Consider the following 24,624-nt stretch of genomic DNA (forward strand, 5'->3'; position numbering starts at 1 on the left):
ACAGGGTCTTAGGATCCGCACTGGGGGCGTCTCGGGCACGGAGCTTCAGCTTCACATCTCCGGTCGAGACCCCTGTGCGCACAGAGGGGCTGTGAGCATTGCAGATTGCAGCCTGTCCCCCCATCCTTCTCCCCCGGCCCGTGGGCTGACCCTCCCTCTCCGTCTCTTCTCTGCCCTGGTAGAGCCCTGATGCAGAGCCTCCGGCTGGGATAGCCGCCCCCCGTGGGGGCGATGCGGACAGCGCGGGACAGCCAGTGGAGCGCGCGGGGGCCGCAGCATGCGGTAACCCGCTAAACCCGGTGGCTGCTGAGGCAGCCGAGATGCTCGTGCGCGCAGCGCGCCCCACTGCATCCTCGACCTTCTCCGGCTACAGGTACGTCCCAGCGGGAGACCTAGGCTCGGTGGGCCAGGGAGAAGGAAGACTCGACCGGAGGAAGAGCGGGAGAAAGATCTGGGGAAAGAGGGAGAGAGAAAGCGGGAGAGGGAGCACCGGTAGCAAGGCGCGGGAGGAGCACCAGGGGGCGCTGCGGCTCCGCGCTCGCGGTGCTTCAGCCGAAGAACGCCGAGGCCGGTGCGAGTTCGCCCTAACTTCCCCTGGTTTCAGCAGCGCCCGGCCCGAGGGGCGCGCGCCAGTGCACGCGTGCACGACTGTGCTGGTATTTGCAGACAGGCGCGGCTGTGCACTTGGCGCGGTACATGTATGTGCACTGGCTGAGGACGTGTGCGGACTCCGGATGGCCGTGGGCTCCCCTATTGCGGCCTGCGGATGTGCGCAGAAATACGCGCGTGCCTGTAAGGGTGTGCAGCCCACTGCCCACGTGCACCTAAGACTTGGTAACAGAACCTGAAGTGGAAAGCCTGGGGTGGTGAGTGGGGGAGCGCTGTACAGTTCACGTCCGTCGGAGAGCTTCTTGGGAGCCAAGCTTCCCCCGCCCCTCCACCCCCCCCCCCCCACGCACGTTCTTTGCCAGCTCCCACGCGTCGGCCTGCTGGGGGAACGTGCCTGGTCTCCAGAATTCTGCATTGCACATGGCGCGCGTGAGAGAGTGTGTGTGTACACATATGCGCGCGCGTGTGCACGCGTGCGTGTAGGGGGCTGGTCCTAGGGCTGCTTGCACTTGAGTGAAAATCGCTTCATGGCCCCTCTGCGTAAGGTGGGGCAGACCCTCAGTTTCCCCCAGGCACGCGGGATTCTCGGGCACACAAGCGAGCGTCCTCACTTCCATGTGCTTAGGGTGTACCCTGAAGGAGAGGTGCGGGGTCTGCTGCGGGTGTCCAGTGGAGCAGGTGGGTGCTGAACCCCGCGGGTTCGCAGGGGGCGGGGTCAGCCAACTAGCTTAGAGCGGGAGCAGGGTTGCGGAGTCGCTCTGTAGCCTCCGCATGCCGGGGCTGGCTTGTAGTTTGCTCCCAGTGAGCAGGGGGCGGGGTGTGAGCTTACTTTCAGGGGCAGTGATCCAAGTGGTCCCACTTGGCGGGTGCGGTGGGAGATGTGGGTAGAGTCGGAGATGGAGAGGAGGCTGAATGCGAAGATGGATTTAGGGACAGATACGGAGAATTAGCTCGGATTGGAGTTGTGGATAGAGTTGGAGATGGGTCAAGGGACGTGGATGGGTTCGAGGATGGGGAATGGATTCAGTGACTCCAACAGCTCTCGCTGGGGTGCTTTCTATACCTGGCTCCTAGAGCAAGGGGCTGGGTCGGTAAATCCTTCCGTCTAGAACCCTCGCACACCGCGGACCTCACTCTTGCTCTCCACCTTGCAGGGACCGTAAGTGGCGACTATGGGCAGACTGGGTTATTGGACCCTGCTGGTGCTGCCGGCCCTTCTGGTCTGGCGCGGTCCGGCGCAGGGCGCGGCGGCGGAGAAGGGTCCCCCGGCGCTGAACATCGCAGTGCTGCTGGGTCACAGCCACGACGTGACGGAGCGTGAACTGCGAAACCTCTGGGGCCCCGAGCAGGCAGCAGGGCTGCCCCTGGACCTGAACGTGGTAGCACTGCTGATGAACCGCACGGACCCGAAGAGCCTCATCACGCACGTGTGTGACCTCATGTCAGGGGCGCGCATCCACGGCCTGGTGTTTGGAGACGATACCGACCAGGAGGCCGTGGCCCAGATGCTGGATTTTATCTCCTCGCAGACTTTCATCCCCATCCTGGGCATCCACGGGGGCTCATCTATGATCATGGCTGACAAGGTAAGGCTGGGAGGTGACGGGCTGCCAGGACTGGAGCATGTGCCAGTCATATGGTGGCCACCGCAGGTCTTTGGGAGCCCCTGACCTCTGTCTTAATCTGAAAGGGGGTTGTGACCACTGACCCTGGTGAGAGCCAGGTCCTGCCTCTTCAACCTGGAATTGAATGGAAGTGCTTTTTACCTTGCTTCTGAAAGTTGGGCACTCAGAGACACCGTGGGTGTGCCAGGAAGAACTCAGGAAATGCAAAAGTATGATGGGGTGGTGGAATGCTTGGAGATTTCCAAATAGTGCACAGAGATGAGCTCGGGAGCACGTGAAACAATAAGGCTTATATTCCTATAATATCGGTTTTACCTGTTTGTGTTGTGGAAAGTGTCTGTTTTTTCCCCCTATGGTGGTAAGCAGCTAAAACTATCTTTAAAGGATCAGACATGGGGATGTTGTAGAATAAAATGCAAAGTTTTTAGGTAAAGCAGAAAAAGGCAGAGAAATGTCATGTTTCCATAGATCTCTACAATTAGGGGAAATAGGGTGGAAAGTTTGAGAAGCCCTGGGCTAAAGGCACCCAGGACCGTGTCTCTCCAGGGGAGTGGCCGTGAGTGGGAGAACTGACTGCAGACCCAGAGCATGGAGGGTCTGGTGTTTTCCTACATGTTTCTTGCGAGGGACTGACAGGGGCTCCAAGGCCCTCAGATGGAGGGGTTGGCTCCCAAGGATGGGTTTTGATAAGGTAGTCGGAGGGTGTCAGAATGAAGGAAGGTATGTCCAGATCTCTTGGCTTAGAGTGAGAGGGAGGGTCTTTCTGTGGACCAGCTGGGAGTGTTTCTGTGGAGAAGAGGGGAGAGAGGTTTGAAGATTTGACTGAGATGTTTTGAGGGCCCAGTTTGAGAATTGTACAGAAGTGCAGGTGGGAAAGGTGAAGCAAGGTGAAGAATGAGAAAAAAGGGAAGGGTTGGTGTTGTGGGTGCTCTGTGCCTCTATCTAAGCCCCGGGAAAGAAATGGAGGGAATCAGGAAGAGAAGGGTGAGTGTACTTGTGTGCCGTGGTCCCCAGACCTGAGACCTTCTTGTAGCATGTTCCTTAGATAGCAGGAGACGTCCTAATGGAGCAAGCAGACATTTGTCATAGCACTTTTCTTCTGACACTCTCAAAGCGCTTTTACATTCATCAAATCGGATTCTGCTTCTGCTTTAGCAAGTCCCACCAGCTCCTTTGGGAACCGTATTAATTCTTTCAGGTCTCCTGGGCTGCAGCACGTTCAGCCGAAGCACACAGCTGATGCAGTGTCTTATTAAACGTTCAGCCTAGCAGAATTCCTGTGTTTGGTTGAGTATTTTCCCAGCCATCTCTCAGTTTTGGGGGCTCCATTCTGGGATGAAAAAAAATAGGGAACAGCCATGTCCTGCCACTGATATATGGCCATTTCAGAACTGGCAAGGCCATTAGAGCATCCTGTAACTTTCGGATGAAGAGACCGAGGCATAGAGCAATTAAAGGCGTAGCTAAGACCACCTGGTGTGTGATGGAACTAGATCTCTGGTTTTCTGGTCCTCTCGTTTCTGATGAAGGCCTGAAGAAGGAGAAGAATAGCATTGTCCAGCAGTGTTTTGGAGTGTGATTTTGGGATTTAAATATTACCACCAATTCCGTCTCCCTTCTGAAGTTTTGACGGAAGGAGCAACAGCCTCCAAAAAACAGTAGCCAAATTTGAAAGTGAAATCTCTGAATAGACTAGGGCCCAGCGCAATCATTGGAGAAATATGGCAAAAAATGAATTGGAGAAGTGACTTGAGGCTAAGGCTGGGCTGGCAGGTGTGGGGCTCAGGCTCTTACCTGACTCAGCCATCCAACTGTAGGCAAAGAAGTAGGAAAAGAAGTGGACTTATAGCTGAGCATCCCCTTCATATGCAGTGACCCTGTCCATGTCAGGCTCTGACCTACTAGACCAGCAGTTGCTTCTCCCTTGAAGGGGGTACTAGGAAGGGAGTTTTGAGAAGTCCAGGGAGTATGGGTGGAAGCATCTTCCCCTCCTGTAGAATGAAACTGCCTTATGGGGATTGGACAAGAGTGTGACCCCACTTAAGAGTAAAGAAGAAAAAGGGAATCAGGAAAGGGCAAGAGGAAGATGAGAAAGGACATTTTCAGAGAGGTCAAGATTAGAGAGGGATTTAAGAGGGATGGAGAGGAGAGGAATGAAAGGGTCCATTGGCTCAAAGATGGTGAAAGGAACTGGATATTCCTCATTATCGTTGGGGCTTTCCAAGCTGGTCTTGATGGCAGGGAATCAGGGAAGTCAGTGGGATAACATTGGGTGTATGTTAGGTCCCATGTATGGGATGTACAGGTGATGGTGAGAGGAGTTGAGTTAAAGAGTGGTATTTTGAGAAACCTGGTTGTGTTAAAAAAGGAAAGAGATTGAGATATGAACAGCCCTTCCTTCCATTAGTAACACATTGAGTTGGCTTGTGCCTTTGCCACCTGTTTCTTGCGGAGCTGAATGCTGAGTGCAGTTTGTTTGGCTCTGAAGGAGCATCGTGGGCATTGCCTAAAACTCCCATCTTGTTTGGTTGGGTGTGCCAGTGGTGTTATGGCCACAGAATCTGAATCTCCCCAAACCGGTAAGACCTCTCTGTCCCCTCTTAAGATGATGCTCATTCGGTAAAGCCCAGAACATACCTGTGTTGTTTGCACATCTAAATTGGTAACATGATAGTGTCCCTGTGGATTACAATGACAGTTAATTTGATTATCAGTTAAAGTGAGCCTCTCCCCACAATTTTTACCTTTTCCTCAGTCTTCTTGACCCTTGAAAAAAAGAACAAAGCTTTGTAATAATAGAAAATGTGCTAAGTGGCAGATTTCTATGGTTAATTTATAATGGAGATGTTAATTTTTGCTTTTGTCACTGGGTGATCTTGAAATATAATTAGTTTAGAGGCGAGAATAATGCTTAATGTAGATAAAGTTCTAATGTTATCTTGGTTTGGCCATTTTGGTCCCGTTCACATGAAATGCACTCTGGTTGTAGTACCAGCCCCTGGTAAATCAAGCGCAGATGCTAGACCTATACATTTCTGCTGAGTGTCCTCACCTCCTCCTCCCCTTCCCCCTTATTCCTAACTGCTTCATGGGGGAGAAGGTAAGGCTTACATTTTAGCTACATCCATCCATGTCAGTTACTGTGTGGGTTTTGCTTTATATATTATTTCTATACATACCTCATCTCCTCTACTGGAGTGTAAGTTCCTTGAGGACAGATTTTTTAAAAAGTGAATATGTATATTTGAAATAATGATATTCCTCCAACACAGACAGTTTATAAAAATAATTCTTTTCATTATAGAGCACTTAGAAAGTATATTAAAACTTAAAGAAGAAAATAAAAATCTCCCTTTAAATCTTATCACCACGGGTAACCACTGTGGACACTTGGGTCTGTTTCCTTTTAAGCTCTATGTATTTAGTTTTAAATTCAGGATTGTATTTTATGTACATATTGTTTTGTTTATTGTACATTGAATCCTTTGGGCTTTCTTAGAAGATCCAGATTTTTCTTGAATTCTAGAAGAATCTCAGCCATTATCTGTTGGATGTTTCCTCTCTAACATTCTTTCTTTTCTCTGTGTAGTTTCTCAGTCAATTCTCCATGTATCTTAAACATTTTTTTAAGTTCTCTCTCTGATATCTTTGTGCTATGTTTCCTCAATTCTATATTCCAGTTAGCCAGCTCTTTTCATTTGTGTCTGGTTTATTATTTTGCCTATCTGTGGAGTTTTAAATTTCAACAATGGTTCGCTTTATTTCTAAGATACATAATGGTCCCTTTTCATACCTTCCTGCTTTTGATTAGTTTTGTTTTATGAAAAACTCTTTTCACTTTGTGTTGTAAATCCCTTCTCTGTGCCTTTGAGGATTTAAAAAATACTTATTACGAAGTCCTTCTCTGATTGCTCTAGCATCTTCTCTTCTTCCGGTGTGAAGTCTTCCATTTTGTAGAGTCTGATCATTGGATATCCTCATATGTTCTCTAATTTTTGTTTGTGCACTTATTTTCAAGGCAGTTTTATGGCTTCTTCTGCCCTGTATCTGTAAGCGTGTGTGCTTGTAAACCAGAGCTCCTGTCAACAGCTCAGCTCAGAGCTCTCTTTCTGCTCTATATACTCTGTGATGCAGGCTTAGGTCCTCGTCTCACGTAGGTGATTTTATTTTGGCCCCGTGCATACAGGGGCATCCTTGTGGCTGTGACTTGTGGTGGATGCTGCAGACGTTCCATCCTTATTCACAGCTAGCAGCATGGTTCTCTGTCCAGTTCTGCCCCTTCTCCCCTGGGTGGATGTTGGGACCTCTGCTCCCATGGCTCATATCAGACCCATTCCCCCACAGACTTTGATTCCTCCTGAAATTGTAGAGCCTCATCTTCTGATTCATTTATTTTTAGGGAGTCTCCTCCATTTTTGATCTGTGATTCCTTTATTTTCAAGCAGCACTATATAAATTGTGACATATCTAAAGATTTATCTATAAATTCTATGCCTTAGGAGCGGAAGAGGGGGGTTACTGAATGTGTTCACTCTGATTTTGACCCAGTCATATTTCACAACCTGCTTTTATTTTTTTTCAAACTTGATTATGTATTCTTGGAATTTTCCCTTATCATTAAATAAACTTCTAAAACATGATTTTAAATGGCTGCAGAATGTTCTGTTTATACAACAGTTATTTGAACTGTTCTGTTTTTTTCTACCTTTAGTAAGGTTGATTTATGGTCCACACGTATGTTCTTTTTGGCACCTTGCACTGATCTTGCTTTTTGCATTTGTTTCTTGGTAAATATTTGGTGGTTGAATGAATCAAGTCATTGGTTTCGATGCCAGCTTACTGCAGTTTCTGGAAGTACTTTTACCATGCTGTGGGTCAGGGCTTTCCATGCAGTGTTTGTTCCTAAATGCTGACTGATTTCATAGGTGTGTGCCAAGTCTCCTCTCCTCTCTAGTGGGCACATAATCACTAGCCATCCTGGGGATTAACAGAAATTGGGGGCTTCCATACGAAAGGCCTGTGTAGCATTGCTGAGTAACAGCTCATCTGCAGGAGGTTGGTGCTCTTGTAACCTGGCAGCTCTGAGTTTTTATGTGAGTGACGGGCCTTCCCATTAAACACAGAAAGATCATGGAAAGGGGAGACCTGCACATCAGAATGTTGGTGGAGCTCACTCAGCTCCTGCTCTAAAGGCATTGGGTAGTTCCTGGGAGAGTGGGGAGGTGTGTCAGATGCAGTCATCCACTCCTCCTCACAGAAGGCATTGGAGAGCAACAGGCATCACCCCGAGAGGCATGATTACCTTCCCACGTGATTACCTTCGGGGGTCACTGGCAATCACTTGGACCCTTGATAGATGTGGTCTGGTGGGGTTGGAGGGTTCATCTTCTCTTTGGTAGCCTCAGATGGAAAGTGCTTCTCTAGGTAGAGCGAGGGGGAGAAAGAGAGAAAATGAGAGAGAGAGGGTCTCAGGTTTGTAATAAGGTGTTGGTGGCTTCTGATAAGGCCATCATGAAAAGGAACAGTTATAATGTTGTTAACTAATGTGTTTGGTTTGTTCTGCTCTCCCCCTTAATTATTTAAATTTGAATTAGTTGCCAGCATTTTAAAGTTAGGTGATATCACATTTTTAAAAAAATCCAAATTTCATGCCTCTTTGGAAAAATCAGAAGGCCTGGTAACATTGGGCTTCCTTCTCCCCACGGTGATAGCTTGCTGGAGATGAATAGCATCCCTCCCTCCTTAGATGGGGCTGGTGCTCATCCTTTCTTCAGGCTCCAACTTGCCCACTTCACTCATTTATGTTACGGACTTGGTCCTGAAGGCACTGGGGTTTGAGACCCCTGATGTTGGTGAAGAAAGTAGGTGGTCTTTGTTAAGAGGGCCTTTTCTGATCATTCTTCTTCTCTCCCAGGACTGTTCCTTGGGAGGTGGCAAATTTGGGGTGTGCACACGGCCGTGCCACTACTTTCACGGCCACCATCACTGACCTACTGTAGCATTTTGTCCTTTTCGGCCACAGGCCTTAAACCCTTCTCAACACGGTCCTCTAGGAAGCCACTATCAACCAACTCAAGTCAGAAGACCCCAGAATACCTTGGACAACAAATCTGACGACCTAAATTCCATTTCCAAACAGCAAGCAGTGTGACCTTGAGAAAGGCTCTTCAGCTTTCTCTACCTCAACTTCTCCTTCTGTGAAATGAGAGTTTAGGGAGATATTATCTCTAAGCCTCTTTCTAGCTCTGAAAATTTTCTCACCTTCAAAAAAAGACTGGGAAGAAACACACCAAAATGTGAGCTGTAGTTATCTTTGAGGGGTAGATTCATGGCTGTTTTCATCTTTTAAAAAATGGCATTATAGCACGGTTAATATTATAAGTTGGACCTTGAGTTAGAATGTCTGGGTTTAAATTCAGGTGCCGTGTGCTCACGGGGAAGTTCCTTAATGTCTCTGAGCCTCAGTGTCTTCATCTTTAAAATGGGGACAATAATAGTACCTGCTTCTTAGAGTTGTGAGGTTTAAATGAGATACTGGATATAGAATATGTAGCTTAGTGCTTGACTCATAATAAATACTTACTATAGGAATGCTACTGTTAACTGTGTGGTTTTTGTTTTTCTCCAAAGTACATGTACTTTTTAATAACCAGAAGGGTTATTATAATAAAATGATAATAATATTATCATATTATCGTATATTATATATTATAATAATATTATAACAGCCTGAAGGGTGATGTGGTGATGTGAGGGTGTTCCCTGCAAGAAACTGGGAATGACTCTCATAGAGCTCTTAGAAGTGGAGAGTCCACATGAAATGATTCATATTTTCTTAACTGGGACAACCAGAAGCTTTTTTTGAGTTCTTAAGACTTGCTTGAGCTTTATCCTGGCAAACGGAAGACTAAGTGTGGCCAGTGTGAAAGTGACTGTGAGAGGAGACTGTCTCAGTGACCTTTACCGTAAGTAACTACACCAATTGGAACACATGTTTGCAGTGCGGCTTAGGGCTTTAGGGTGTGGACATATATAGTTTCTCATTTTCTCTCTGCCAAGGATTAAGTGGCTCTGAGATAGCCTGAGGACCCTGGCAGCCCCAAAGATATTTGATTAAAGAATCCTTGTGATCTTATTCTTTTGCTCTTATTTTGTTATCCTTTCAAGGTAATGATTGCAAATCCAGTTGGTTTAGGGAAGGGGCTTAGATTCAAGAGGGCAATAGATTTTGATGTTAATAATCTGATTGCCTTAATTGAAATGATTAAGATGTTGGATGATGGAATTAAAATTCAAAACTGTCTTTCCAGAACGAAATGGTGAACCCATACTACAGACTGCACTGAAGGGTTTAAGAAGGATGTACATTCTTACAGGAAGGGGGAGATGTGACTTTCCAACTCACTTGAGATTGATTTTTGTAAGGGTCATGAACTGGTGGACTGCCTGCTGAATGTGGCTCATAGATGCATTAGTATTTTATTTCACCAGCATAGTACTTTAAAATGCTTGAATTTTAATGTCTTTGGGAGAGGTATGCATTTTCAAGTTCCCTACAGCCCTCCTTGCTCCCTGTTATCTCACGTCTAGCCAGATTCACATATTTATGTTAACTGCATTGTCTCTGCAAGCATTTGAAACTGTGATCCTCAATTACAGGGTTTTTGTTTAGTTGCTCATTTGTTTTGCATTGACCAGATGCTCAGGAGGTCCCAAGGAGTGATAGGGATCTTAAAAAAGTAAAGGCCACATCTCCAGAAATATAATGTTCAAATCCAAAGAGGTAATATTTCCATTATACCTTTTCTGTTGTTAGGAGTGCCTTCTGTTCCAAGTCGCAGAATATTTGACCAATGCTGGCTTAAACTATTAAGACATTTAGTTTTATTGTTTAACGAGGAGCCCCAGGTCTAGTTTAGTATCACAGTAACCCATCAAGGGCTCCGGTCCTTTCCATTCTTCTACTTTGCCTTCCTCAGCTGCTGGTTCATCTTGGTCACAAGATGGCTGCTTCTGTTCCAGCCATCACATCTTCACATACCAGCATTCATAAAAGGAAGAAAAGAGAGAGAAAAGAAGCTTTCTTCTAGGCCCTCTATCCTTTCAGCAGAGCAGACTTCCTCTTATATTTCATTGGCCAGAACTGGGTCATGTGCTACCCCTTGAACATCACTGATAGAGATTAATAATAAAGTTTCTTCTCTAAGAATGGATAATTGCCACTGGAGCAAAATTTGCTTCTGTTAGTAGAGGTGTAGGAGCAGTGGCTAAGCTGGTACACCAGATGCTGTCTCTAGCAACACTAACACCATTATCTGTAGACTTGACTTTGTTCTTGGGGGTAATATTTGATGATGAATGTTGAAAAACTTCAGTGTGCCCAGAGGAAGAGCCTCCAGGGTTTTGTAGTATCTAAATAACATATGATAAGAGTCTCAGAAGAAATATTTAGGAAAGTTCAGCCTGGAGAAGAGAAATCTCAGAGAGGACGTGAGAGATGTGCTCAAATACCCCATGGGCTGTTACAAGGGGTATTACAACCCCTTTACAAATTAAGAAGGTTAAGTCTTAATGTTCTTGAATTTTTTTGTTCTGGGGAAAGAACTGATTCCAGAGGATGAAATTATAAGGTTGTTATGAAGAATAAGCTTTGGCAATTAGGTCTCTAATAGAAGACTGTGATGTTTCATAGAATAATGTATCTGTTGGACCTGACTGAGCCGAGAATGACTGCCAGGAGCAGGATAGAGAGTCAGACTCACATTGGCGAGATTGGATCGGGCCACCTCTTAAAACCCCCAAATCCTGGTACTTCAGGGCCTTGGATTTGGCTGAAAACCAACATCTTCACTTTCTGTAAGTGTGAGTAATTCAGTATAGATGTGCCCGGCATGGGGGAGGAATTTATGATCCCTGAATCATCACCTCAAATCCCCAAAGGACTTTACATCATTCTGAAGGGTAGACCATATTTGAAAAGCAGAAAACCTATGTATATATCAACACACACACATATATAAATATAAACATAAGTAGGTCAGCCGGCGTCGTATTTACTAGTGGAAATGTGTTTGGCTAAGAAGCACATCTCAGAAGACGATGTTTAGAATAATTGCCAATGATCTTGAAAAGGGAAGTTTTCGCAGTTGCATTCAGTTAGTCATAATTATTTATTGAAGTATATTCATGTTTTTGCACCTGTTACTGTGGTAATACTTTTGTACCCTAAAGAGATAGCCAGACCTCTCTCTGATTTTTCAGTTGGGTAATTATCCTTTTTTTGTCTGTTGTACTCCCCTGTGTTTTGAACATTTGCTTATGGCTGAAATTGCTCTGGGTACTATTCCATTGTTTATCCGCCTTTTCTGTTTTCCCCTCACATCTCCCAAGGAAGAAACACAACCCCAAATTCTTTCCAAACGCTTTGCCTTTCTGTTCAAATTTTACAACTTTCCATGAGATGGAAATGGATATGTTTTCTTTCTAATTATTCATTTATTAGAAACAGGTACTCACGTGAAGAGTAAAAAAAATTCCAAAGAATACAGTGCATCATTCAGAGAAAGAATATTTGCTTAATGAATGCACGGCAGATCCTCAGTTGCCCTGTTCTCTCCATGGAGGTGACCATGTTACCAATTCAAAGAGGAAAAATGTTAATTGGAATGGTAGTTTGTTTCCCTTTGTACTTTTTTGCTGAAGTTGGTATGGTACAAGGATCCTTTCCTCTTTTAAATCTCACTGACTTGAAAGAGGTTAGTCACTTTAAATTGGTCCCCAGCTGTGCCTATTTTTCTCAAGCAAAATAAAAACTCATGCTCAAAGCTAGGCCTGCCTACTCACCCAAGGAATTTAGGATAATGTGGAGTGATTTTGGTCGGGGGGGGGGGGTGTCACGAGCACTTTATAGGCTAATGAGAGTTATGGGCCCTCCTCAGAGGAATGCATATTCAAGAGCATGCATTCAATATTATGTGCAATTTCAGGGGCACACAGACCCTCAGAAACCCATTCCTAAGCTCCTTGGAATTGATTTACTTACTGGTTTATGAACACGTTCATGCTTCAAACATTTTTTGAGCCTGTTAACCTGGGCCCGAATGTTCTGTAGATAATATCTGTGATCACATTATTTGCTTCGATGTATTAATAACTCAATCTAGTTGGAGGAGACTTGCAGTTAAATCCCAGAGTGATGCACTGATGGTTGGGACGGTTCGGCAGCTGTGAGAATATATAGAAGAGTACCTCGTTCAGAGGTCTGAGGGTAGGGGGTTCGTCAGGGAAGATGCCCTAGAGGGCTGTGATCTAGAGTCAAAGTCAACAACTATTGATCCAGGAGAGGCCGTGACCCACGTGCCTGCCCTGCAGGTCATCATCCAGCGTGGCAGAGGATGAGCCATGGAGCGGAGGAGGCCGCTTCCCTCCTCTTAACGTGTCTTTCAAGGCTGCCAGCCTCCAGTGATGCTTTGACAACTCCTGAATTCTCTTCTGGACAGCAGTTCTCACAATCAAAACATTGAGCTTTTTGCCGATTTCTATCCTGTTGTCACAAACAGCGGAATGTCTCCTGCTTTATCTTGTCTCTTCCACATTAGGAAATTCTTGCCAGGAAGGGTGAGTGGCATTTGAAATCCATATTGTTTTGTATGTCTATAGTCTTAGGGCTGAAGGAAAAAAGACCCCTTATTTTCCAAGTGAATTGTTGTAAAGCTATTTGTGGGGCTGAGGAAATGTAGTGTTGGTTGATGAGTGAACAGAGCCAGAACTATGGGAGGTCGGTGTGAGCTGTAGAAAATGATATGATTGGTGTGGCTCTAGTGCCAGCCGATGGGCATGGCTTCCACCAACAGGATTTTGAAAATGGCAGGCTTTGGTGAAGACCCAAGCTTTAAGGTCAAATTGCACTTTAGTTAATTGCTGTTGGTTTTCGCCTTGGGTAGTTGGTACTCGTTTTTTTTCCTCCTTACTTACTCTTCTTCTTTTTTTAAATTGAAGCATAATTGACATTATGTTAGTTTCAGGTGAACAATGTAATGATTTGATATTTGTATATATTGCAAAATGAGCACCACAGTAAGTCCAGTTAACATTCGTCCCTACACATGGTTACAAACTGTTTTTCTTTTTTTCTTGTAAAGCTGTTTGCCCGAGGTGTTGTTTTTAATAGCAAAAAATATGAAGAAATCTAAATTATCAAATAAATCACGATGTGTCCATAGAATAGAAAATGTAGCAGATAAAAATGCTTACAAATAATTTGTTATGCTAATTACATACTAATTACATAATACAGTGTTAAGTAAATTAAAAGCTATGTATGAAGTTATATAATCAATATGTATATTTTATATGTGTGTTTGTATATAAAATATAGAAAAAAAGACCAGAAGGGTATATATCAAAGTATTAATAGCAGCTGTTTGTGGATGATGAGGATGTGGATGTGATGATCAAAGGTGATTTTTATTTTCTTTATACTTCTCTGAATCTCACAAATCCTATAACATGTGCATTTATTAGATTACTTTTATATTAGCTGTGGTTATTTTTTTAAACAGTCCTTTACTGCTAATTGGTTTCCAGAAAGATTGGACCACTGACATTTCCAAGTAGCTATGGTAAAGTATCTCTGTCACCTAACTCTGGCCAGCACTTGAAACAAAAATTTTTCTAGTTGGCTCTGTGAAAATGTTATCTCATTGTTTTAATTTGCATGTCTTTTATGACACCTTCTGTGAAATATATTTAATTTAGTCATGTCACATTTTTATACTCCCTAGGTGCTGCACATCTTAACCTCTTTGATGTTTCTCATTGTGTAAATGGAAAACCTCAGAAAATGATGGATTCCAATATAAAGTACAGTGAAATAATTTGAATTTCTAAAAAATAACAAATATTTTGAAGCCTGGCAGGGAGTTCTTTGATTATTCATTCTTAGTCACCAGGCATTGCTCAACCGGTGTGTCTTTATCAATGTTGTTTCAAGAATTGCTTTAAAATGTAAAATTTCCCAGCAGAAAATCATTTTGTGGGACTTGACTGTAAAGATTTGCCAGGAGGTGAGGTACAGAACTATGTCCTAGTTGGCTGGAGATGTGCTCATGTCACAGGCTTTGTGGTGCACGGTGGGGATGTGAAGCCACGGTTTGTTCTTTTCTCTAGAAAAGTGAAGGCAGAGTAAGGATGTGACAGTAAGTGCCCTGCAATCTGAAAGGGATATTGCATGGGTGGCAGGGAATAGATGTTCTCTGTTTCTATGGCAGGGGTGGGTGCAGTGAAATGAATTTTAAATGAAAGTACGAGGGATTTAGGGTTGATATTAACAGGTGTGGAGGATCTTCAAAGTACTTAACCACTAGTACAGCATGATCATTCTTGTGAACTGAATGTTTGCATCCCTCCAAAATTCCTATGTTGAAACCTAGCCCCCAGTGTATTAGGAAGTGCGGCCTTTGGGAGGTGATTAGGTCATAAGGGTGGAGCCCTCACGAATGGGATTAGCACCCTTATAAAAGAGACCCCAGAGAGCTCCCTAACCCCCTTCTGCCATGTGAGGACACAATGAGAAGAGTTATGTCTGGGAATCAAGAAGCAGGTCCTCACTAGACTCTGAATCTGCTGGTGCCTTGATCTTGGACTTCCAGCCTCCAGAACTGTGAGAAAGAAATATCTGTTTAGAAGCCACCCAGTCTCTGGTATTTTGTTATAGCAGCCTGGATGGATTAGGACAGTCAGTGACAAATCACAGCAGACTCCTCCTTCATAATATCCTGGAGCTCTTGTTGTGCCAGGCATTAGTCCTCTAGTGACTGATTATGAGAAGGCTGGGTGGGGGGGGGCGGTTCCTGAGGGAGGGGCTGAGTAGCAGAGGGACTTGAAGGCCCTGAAGGCTGTGGCAATCAGAACCTAGGCATTTCAGTATGTTAATAACCATCTCGGTTGTACCCGTATGTATCAGCTTGATATCACACTAGAGTAGCAGTGAGATCTCTTTATGTCTTTTATGCCAAAGTGTGTGCAGTGGTTTTCCAGGACAGGAAAGAGGATGGCTGTCTCCTTTGCCATATGTCAAGCCATGCCCTGAAATGGGGAGGTGGGGCTGAAAACATTTCGAAGTTCCCTTTCTTGAAATATGGATAGAAATGTGCTTTCTTCTACTTCTACCTCTGAGCCCAGTGCTCTTCCCTTCTCTCCTGTGAGTTAATTGTCCACCTGCACTCCACAAGCATGCCTCCCTCCCATGATAAGAGGCAGGCATGGGAGCTGAAGCCAGCTTTGCGTCCGGTGCCCACCTCCCACCCCCTTGCTCCTTGTCTTCCAGGGCAAGACCTTCCCAAGCAACTCCTGTTTTCATTGGCATTAAATGAAAGGATCTGTTTCAGTCTCTGGTTTTGGGGTGTGATGTGGTTGCTTGCAGAAACACAAAAATAAACTTGTAACCTACTGGAAATAATCCAAGCATAAATGAGCTTTGTTAAAGATCAACTTTCAAAAGATGGCCATGGATGTGCCTTAGTGGGATTGTGTACTTGATTTGTGTAGAGTCTGTGGCGTTCCTCCCTCCTCTAGAATGGGAAATTCTCCTTCCCCATCCTGGTGCGTAGAGGTTTTCAAATCCTAATGTTTTCCAGGGAAATGAGGCATGTCTCTGGCTTCATCTGAGGGTAGAAGGAACTTGGGATATTTTGGAGTTTATTTTGTGAGAGTGTTATGGGCTCAGTTCTGTCCCCCTAAAAACTATATGTTGAAGTCCTAACCCCCGGTACCTCAGAATGTGACTGTATTTGGAGATGGGGTGTTTAAAGAGGTAAGTAAGGTACAATGAGGTCATATTTAGGTTAAAATGGGTTCTAATCTAATGTGACTCGTGTTGTTATAAGAAGAAGAGATTAGGACACAGACATGCACAGAGGAAAGACCGTATAAAGACACAGGGATAAGATGGCCATCTGCAAGGCAAGGAGAGAGGCCTCAGAAGAAACCAACCCTGCTGACACTTTGATCTCAGACATGTAGCCTCCAGAACTGTGAGAAGATAAATTTCTCTTGTTTAAGCCACGTAGTCTATGGCACTTTGTTATGGCAGGCCTAGCAAACCAATACAGAGAGGTTGGGTGGTACTTCAAGCTTAATTCCAAGCCTCCTTAGTGCTCTAATTCTACTCCTGTACTGGGAGGGAGTTAAGATGCTCCAGCTCAGAGCCCAGACCCCCATCTTCTCTAAGACTGACTTTGTTCTTCTCATTGTAAGGTTTCTGTCCTGGCAGCGGGGCTCCTACATTGAGGAACTGAGTCCTTGTCTTGGGATCCTTCCTAGAACACTTCTAGGACGTCAGTGCTTCCTAAATAGTTGTACTCCAATAGCCTTAGGGAGTATGGCACACAGAACAGCAGTCCCCCAAAGATGTCCTAATCTCTGGAAACTGTGAATACATTACCTTTTATGGCAAAAGGCACTTTGCAAATATGATTAAGTTAAGGATCCTCAAGTGGGGATATTCTTCTGGATTATCTGGTGGGGCCAGTGTAATTACAAGGATTCTTATATGAGGGAGACTTGGGTGAGAGTCAGATGAGATAGGATGACAGAAGCAGAGACTGGAGTGATTTCCTTTGAAGGTGGAGGCAGGGGCCATGAGCCAAGGAACGCAGGCAGCCTTAAGCAGCTGGGAAAGGCCAGGGGACAGATTCTCCTCTAGAGCCTCTAGAAGGAACACAGTCCTACTGACACCTTGATTTTATTTTTATATTTTTTTCCTTTTTTTTTTAACATCTTTATTGGAGTATAATTTTTTTACAATGGTGTGTTAGTTTCTGCTGTATAACAAAGTAAATCAGCTATACATATATCCCCATATCTCCTCCCTTTTGTGTCTCTCTCCCACCCTCCCTATCCCACCTCTCTAGGTAGTCACAAAGCACCGAGCTGATCTCCCTGTGCTATGTGGCTGCTTCCCACTAGCTATCTGTTTTACATTTGGTAGTGTATATATGTCCATGCCACTCCCTCCCTTCATCCCAGCTTACCCTTCCCCCTCCCCATGTCCTCAGGTCCATTCTCTACATCTGTGTCTCTATTCCTGTCCTGCCCCTAGGTTCTTCAGAACCATTTTTTTTTTTTTTTAGATTCCATATATATGTGTTAGCATACGGTATTTGTTTTTCTCTTTCTGACTTAACTTCACCCTGTATGACAGACTCTAGGTGCATCCACCTCACTACAAATAACTCAATTTCGTTTCTTTTTATGGCTGAGTAATATTCCATTGTATATATGTGCCACATCTTCTTTATCCATTCATCTGATGATGGACACTTAGGTTGCTTCCATGTCCTGGCTATTGTAAATAGAGCTGCAATGAACATTGTGGTACATGACTCCTTTTGAATTATGGTTTTCTCAGGGTATATGCCCAGTAGTGGGATTGCTGGGTCATATGGTAGTTCTATTTTTAGTTTTCTAGGGAACCTCCATACTGTTCTCCACAGTGGCTGTATCAATTTACATTCCCACCAACAGTGCAAGAGGGTTCCCTTTCCTCCACACCCTCTCCAGCATTTATTATTTGTAGATTTTTTGATGATGGCCATTCTGACTGACACCTTGATTTTAGTCCAGTGAGACCCATTTCAGGCTTTGGACCTCTAGAGCTGTAAGAGAACAAATTTGTGTTGCTTCAAGCCACTAAGTTTGTGGTAATTTTTTCCAGCAGCCTTAGGAAACCAATACAGGGGGAATGTCTGGTAAACATACCCTGGAGGGCAGGCTGTGCCCCAAATGCCTTCTCTCTGTGCTTTATCGTAGAAATTCATGGGGATTATGCAGCCCATCTCATAATGTAACTATGATGGTATTAAAGCCAAAATAATTGTAAAGTGACTTGTCAGATAGATGTGTCCGTTTTTCCCTTCACCAAGGAGTCACGAGAAAGTGATGCTCTAGGAAGTTCTACTGTATTTATTTTCTCGGTGTGTGTACTGCTGGGCCATGCATCCCTCTGTTGGAAAATCCTGTGAGAGTATGTGCTTTGAATCCAGACAGCTCAAAACCTGGCTCCTCAGCTTACTAGTTCTGTGTCCTTGGGCAAGTCACTTAACTATCCTAAGCCTCAACTTCCTTATCTATAAAATACATGAATAGCAATACCAATCTTGCAAGTTTGTTGTAAAGACCAGTAATTACCTGTGAAAAGTGTATAGCACCTTGCTTGGCACATAAAGTAGAACCTGCTATGCTAACAGTAATATATCCTACATATTAACATTTCACATCCTCACAACAGCACGACGAAGTAGGTTTCATTATCATCCCCATTTTACAGATGAAGAAATTGAGGCCCAGAGAACTTAAGGTGTGTGTCTGAACGCACACAGGTGGTAAGTGGTAGAGCCAGGATTTGAACCCAGTTCTAGTTTGGCTCTCGGGCAGAGTTTCTCAGCCTCGGCACTACTGATGTGGTGGCTGGAGTGTGTGTGGGGGGGGCTGTTCTGTGCATTGTAGGCTGTTTAGCAGCATCCCTGGCCTCTCCCACTAGATTCTGGTAGTGGAATCCTGCAGCCCCGGTTGTGACAAACCAAAATGTCTCCAGACCTGCTAAATGTTCCCTGGATGAGAACCCTGGTTCTGGGTTTTGAGGTCTGCTCACTGTGCAATACCATCTACACAGTAGGTGCTTAACAAGTGAAGTCTTCATTACACTTCGGGCCCCATGTTTCACAAAACCTTCGAAGCTCTAAGGAGACAAGTGTCAGTTGATGTTCCTGCCTCTTTATCTAGCCAGCATCCAGTGGAATCTGTTCTCCTATTTGGGGGTTGGTGTCAAGCCCCAGCAGAACTTTGTGTGCGAGGATGTTAATCCTTTTCCATTGGCTTCACTGGCAGCCGAGGAGGGCTGCGGCAGACTGAGTAAGGGCACTAAGCAGATTGCAAAAGGCACAGACGCTTGCGCACCTAGGCGCTTAATACTCTTTGAGAGGGATGATTCATGTAGCTCACACATGGCCTCACGGGGAGTTGTCTGAACAATTAATGTGCCTCTGCCAGATTCTTCACGAGCAGAGATTCCCCATTGCTCTTGGACCTGGATGGGAAGAAAGAGTTAAGAAATTCAGGATACTTGGGGAAGAGAAAAGAGGAAGAACGAATTAATAATGAGCTCTCTGGTAATTTGAGCATTTCTCCAAAATACACTGAGATCAACTTTTATCTCGTAAACGAATCTATTAAGTTTTATGGTTGATTTGGGTTAGGGTAATTGGTTGAAAGAATTCATTAGGGTAGCCAAAATCTATGGTTCAGTTGCATGTAGGAAAGGTTCTGTTCCCTGACCATACCTCTGCCTCTAAGTAGTGGTATCAAAAATACAAATTGTCCGCCACACAGCCATGACATGAGATCTAGATCATCCATGTTGTAGCATGTATCAGTACTTTATTCCCTTTTATGTCTGAATAATATTCCACTGTGTATAAATACACTTTGTTTAGCTATTCATCGATTGATGGACATTTGTGTTGTTTTCACCTTTTGACTATTATGAATAGTGCTGCTGTGAGCATTTGTGTACCATTTTTTGTTGTTGAACACCTGTTTTCAATTCTTTCAACCTGTTTTGTTGTTGAACACCTGTATATGCCCAACAGATTGCTGGGTCACATGGTAATGCTACATTTAACTTATTGAAGATTGACCTTTTTTTTGTTTTTTACTTTTTTTCCTACAGTGCTTTTCTTTACATCTTAAAATAAATTTTAAAAGGAAATGCTATATCAATACAAAAAATAGAAACCAGTTTCCTCTGCCATAAATAGATGGCAACAGTAAACTAACAAACAAACAAAATCTCTCTTACACACACACGCACACACAAATCTTAAAAGAAAAATAAAAAAGAGGAAACACAGAAGTGCTATTAAATATAACTAGGTGCTATTTCCTACTAAGGCTTAACATTTCAAAAGGGCATTAGAAAGTGTTAGAAAGGTGTTGAAGATCTATTAGCACCGAAATGAGACTTTCTCATCAACTAATTAGAACAACTGAAAGAGAATCAGGGTTTTATCCTATGTGCTTTAATGTTGTTTCGTGCCTTGTTTGTGTAAGACAAACCATCTCTGGTACCACATCTGGTCCTCTGGATCTGTCCATTCCTTAACTACCTGACTCTAGGTGACCACCTTCCTCTCTGTGTCACTGGGTCCCAATCACCTTTCACTTGGACTCTTGACTCCAGTCTTCCTGCCCATATGCTCACTATCAACCACCGCTCACACCACCAAAGGGGAGCTTTGAGCATATTAATCTCCACTCCTGAAGCTTTGGTGTGATACCGCCATTATTTCCAGGGTAAAATTTAAACCCTTAGCCAGGCACCTAAGAATCACCGCATTCTGCTCCTCATCCCCTTCCCGCTCTTTCTGTCTCCCGTACTGTCCTCATCAGGTGAACTCGAGAATCTTGCTCTTCCTTCCACATTGCCCCTCGTTCTGACTCGGTCACTGAGTTCTTCCCTCCCTCCTCCACCCTCACCTGTGTTGATCTTCACCTTGGTCGATGTACCTCTCAGCGTTCTTACGAAGATCAAACGTGATAAGCCTATGGAAACCCTGAAAACTCTAAAAAGAAATACAAATGCAGAACGGGTCATTGCTAGCCCTGCTTTGTCTTAGGTCCTTTGAATTTTGAATGTCAAGGTGTGTTTTCCACTTCTCAGTTTGGAAGCAATTGCCTTCCTCTGCCTCCTGTGCCCCACAGACAGAATGTCCTCCCATACGACTGAGCTTATTCCTCTCTTTATCCTTGCTGTAGCCATTTCCGTCTCCCCCCAGCCCCCACCCAGTGCCTGGTATATGTGGTTTGAAAAAGCAAATCTGTGTCCACCGGCCCGAGAGGCTGTGTTGCCAGCGTAGACCAGGAGTGGGAAAGCTGTAGCTGCACTTGCTCCAACAAATATACTTTCTTTCCTTATTTTTCTTCTCTTACTGGTTGCGTCTTTGAATATTCTTCGTCTAATAAGAAGTGACAGTTTAATCGTTTGGGTTTTGAAAATTTATATTCTGCTACACAGCTGACCACACGTGATAAGGCAGGCAGCTCAGCCTTGTGGCGTGATCCCCTCCCTCTTGCTCTTTGCATCAGAAGATTTGGGCGGAGCCATGAAACAGTTAATTCTATGAGTGACAAGAGTGTTGAAAATCACTGTAAGGCGCAGGAGCTTCCCTGAGGGGAAAGGAGACAGGTGTGTGTGTGCAGGAACAGAAAGCAGACAGTTCTCCCGGCCTCAAGGCTACACCATCCCTTTTATTGTTCAGGGTCCCTCTACCACTTACAACGGATTTTCTGCGTGATTATTCACTGTCTTTTGAAATCTTTTGAGCCTTTGGAAAGATGGTACCTTAGACACCCAACATAATAATCGTTGACGGCATCAAAGTTGCATTATTGAACAAAATGATCGACAGAGACCATAGAAGGGATGTATTTCACTCAAGCCATTAAGCAGATGTGGAAGATGAGGCTCAGAGAGGTTCAAGGACTTGCTGAGGGCACCCTCCTTCCTGACTCCCTGTTAATGGGTCTCCTGGTCCATCAGATGGTGCTGTTGAAAGGACCAGCAAGGACATCCTTTTTCTGTGATGGGGGATCCTCAGTGCACACTTGCACACCACATTGCCTTCAGATGAAATGTAAAACTACTGGCCATACAAACCCTCTTACCCTGACTTCTGATCTCTGGCCACCTCTGTAACCTCCAGCCTCCACTCGCTCCCCCCATTACAATTTCCTCTAGTCCTGCATTTCTCAGAGAGAGTTCCAAGGAATATTAGTCCCAGGAGGTGTTCCCTCCAGAGAAGAGTTTGAGCCAAAACAAGTTTAGAAGATGTTGAATGTCAGGAAACCCTCGGATATTTACAACACATGTTATCCCATTCAAGACTTCGAGAAGTCCTGCCCTATAGACCTCTTTTAAAATGTGTTTAAATTGTTTTCTAAATCAGTTCAATCACAAAACTCCCCTTTTGTTTTTTATACAATGCTTGTCCTTGTTGGCTTGATAAAATAATGATAATAGTGCTCCAGTTGTTTCAATACACCTGGCTTCTTGCCCGTGCTGCGGCCCTGCCTCTCTCTGGAACCCTTCAAAACTCATCTCAGAAGTCATCCCTCTGGGAGAACTTTCACCACTGCCCTCCATGGGATTAGGTGCCTTTCCTGTGCTTTTGCAGCTTCAGCATTCTGAAGCTAAGGATATTTTTGTTGAGAATAGGAACGATTCTTACCTATTTCCGTTCGTGTGTTCGTTGAGTCATTCCATAAATACGTACTGCGCCTCCTGTATCCTTTTGAAGGGGATCCTGGGTGAATAGAACAAGCCCTTGCCCTCAGAGAGCTTACATTCAAGAGGATGGGGACAAAATATGAACTTGTGACACATATGTAATGTTAGATTGTGGTAAGCGCTAAGATAAAAGCAGGGTAAAGAGGCTGAGAGTGACAGGAGCTGCCCTTCAGCATAGGGTTTTCAGAAAAGCTGCATCAACTAGGATGGGTTAGGTTATGCTGCATCTTAATGGCTTATAACAATGGGGACTTATGTCTCATTCATGCAACATACCCATCCAAGGGTCAACTCGGAGCTCTGTTCCACATCCCTCCACTTGGAGACCCAGATGGACAGGGCCTGTGACACATGGAGTGTGGCTGATTGTCATGGGTGGGAGAGAAGGGGTGTGATGAGTCAGGTACTAGCTTGTAGAGGCTTCAGCACACATTTGATTGGCTACAAGTAACTCAAGGGGAGAGGAAGGTGCTCTCCTGCCTTGTGCCTGGAAAGAGGGGAACCGGAGTGGCTGGTGGACAGCATTAATGAATACACAGAACCTCTCTCTGATACAAGGACATGTGAGCAGACACCTTAATGAGAGAGGAAAGGAGCCATGTGGATATGGGGGAGGGGCACTTGGGGTGGAGGAAACAGCACGTGCCAAGACCCTTCAGCACTCAGCACAGGGTTTCACAACCAGTAGGTAACCAGGCGGTGCTCGTTGAATGTACATCTTGAACTCCAGGACATTGTGCATTTGTGAGGTCTTTCTATTCCAGTTGGTAACCAGGCGGTGCTCGTTGAATGTACATCTTGAACTCCAGGACATTGTGCATTTGTGAGGTCTTTCTATTCCAGTTGGTAACCAGGCGGTGTCCGTTGAATGTACATCTTGAACTCCAGGACATTGTGCATTTGTGAGGTCTTTCTATTCCAGTTGGTAACCAGGCGGTGCTCGTTGAATGTACATCTTGAACTCCAGGACATTGTGCATTTGTGAGGTCTTTCTATTCCAGTTGGTAACCAGGCGGTGTCCGTTGAATGTACATCTTGAACTCCAGGACACTGTGCATTTGTGAGGTCTTTCTCTTCCAGTTGGTAACCAGGCGGTGCTCGTTGAATGTACATCTTGAACTCCAGGACATTGTGCATTTGTGAGGTCTTTCTCTTCCAGTTGGTAACCAGGCGGTGTCCGTTGAATGTACATCTTGAACTCCAGGACATTGTGCATTTGTGAGGTCTTTCTATTCCAGTAGGTAACCAGGCGGTGTCCGTTGAATGTACATCTTGAACTCCAGGACATTGTGCATTTGTGAGGTCTTTCTATTCCAGTTGGTAACCAGGCAGTGCTCGTTGAATGTACATCTTGAACTCCAGGACATTGTGCATTTGTGAGGTCTTTCTATTCCAGTTGCCCAAGTGGCAGACTTAGGCAAGTGCACCTTTGTAGGAACAGAACATATCTAACCAGCCCAAATAAGGGTTGTTTGATATTGGAGTCTCTCAATTAGAGGACTTAGAGTCAATTTACTGAACTTATCTCTGGCTACATGATTTATTTTGACCTGTCCTTTGATTGAGGGCTTTTCCCTCAAGGATCTTATGTTCCAGCCACAAAACAAGATAGAAACAAGTAAGTCACTCTAACCGTAAAATGTTTATAAAATTCATATGAAGAGGAAAACAAGTGTTTACCCCTGTGTCTACCTCATGGCTTTATCATACTTGAAATGACTTTATCACTGTCCTGATTCCCTGGTACACTCCAAGAAGGCAGGGGCAGGTCTATCTACTTTACTGAGTATCCCCAGCACCTAGAATAGTGCCTGACAAGTGATGGATGGCCAGTACATCCAATACTTGTGGACTGGTTGACCAAGGAAAGGGAAGGCTGCGCATCTTTTAGAGTTTGGCTGTGGAGAGAGTGCTGACTTCAGCACAATTGCCTGCCAAGAAGATGAAATGGATTTAACTAGAGGAAGAGTGAGTTTATCTGATAAAGGCAGTGGTGAACTGAACACCCAGCCAAGAAGGATGATACGGTAGAGAACAGTTTGCTGA

The 24,624-nt window shown here is 44.6% G+C and overlaps 1 protein-coding gene across 2 annotated transcripts in view; it reads left to right on the forward strand.

Annotated features, from left to right (window-relative positions):
* Window positions 1-316: 316 nt before the first annotated feature.
* GRIN2A (glutamate ionotropic receptor NMDA type subunit 2A) overlaps window positions 317-24,624 on the forward strand; it is a 369,761-nt gene continuing 345,453 nt past the window's right edge. Inside the window, exons 1-2 of one of the 2 annotated variants that reach the window (XM_065893444.1) lie at window positions 317-373; window positions 1,764-2,195. In XM_065893444.1, coding sequence (XP_065749516.1) covers window positions 1,782-2,195 — 414 coding nt within the window. In that variant the 5' untranslated portion in view covers window positions 317-373; window positions 1,764-1,781. Of the gene's footprint in view, window positions 374-1,763; window positions 2,196-24,624 lie in introns of those variants that run through there. The other variant, XM_065893446.1, reaches the window with a different exon arrangement.

The sequence above is a fragment of the Phocoena phocoena genome, chromosome 15 (assembly GCF_963924675.1).
Source record: "Phocoena phocoena chromosome 15, mPhoPho1.1, whole genome shotgun sequence".
NCBI lineage: Eukaryota > Metazoa > Chordata > Mammalia > Artiodactyla > Phocoenidae > Phocoena > Phocoena phocoena.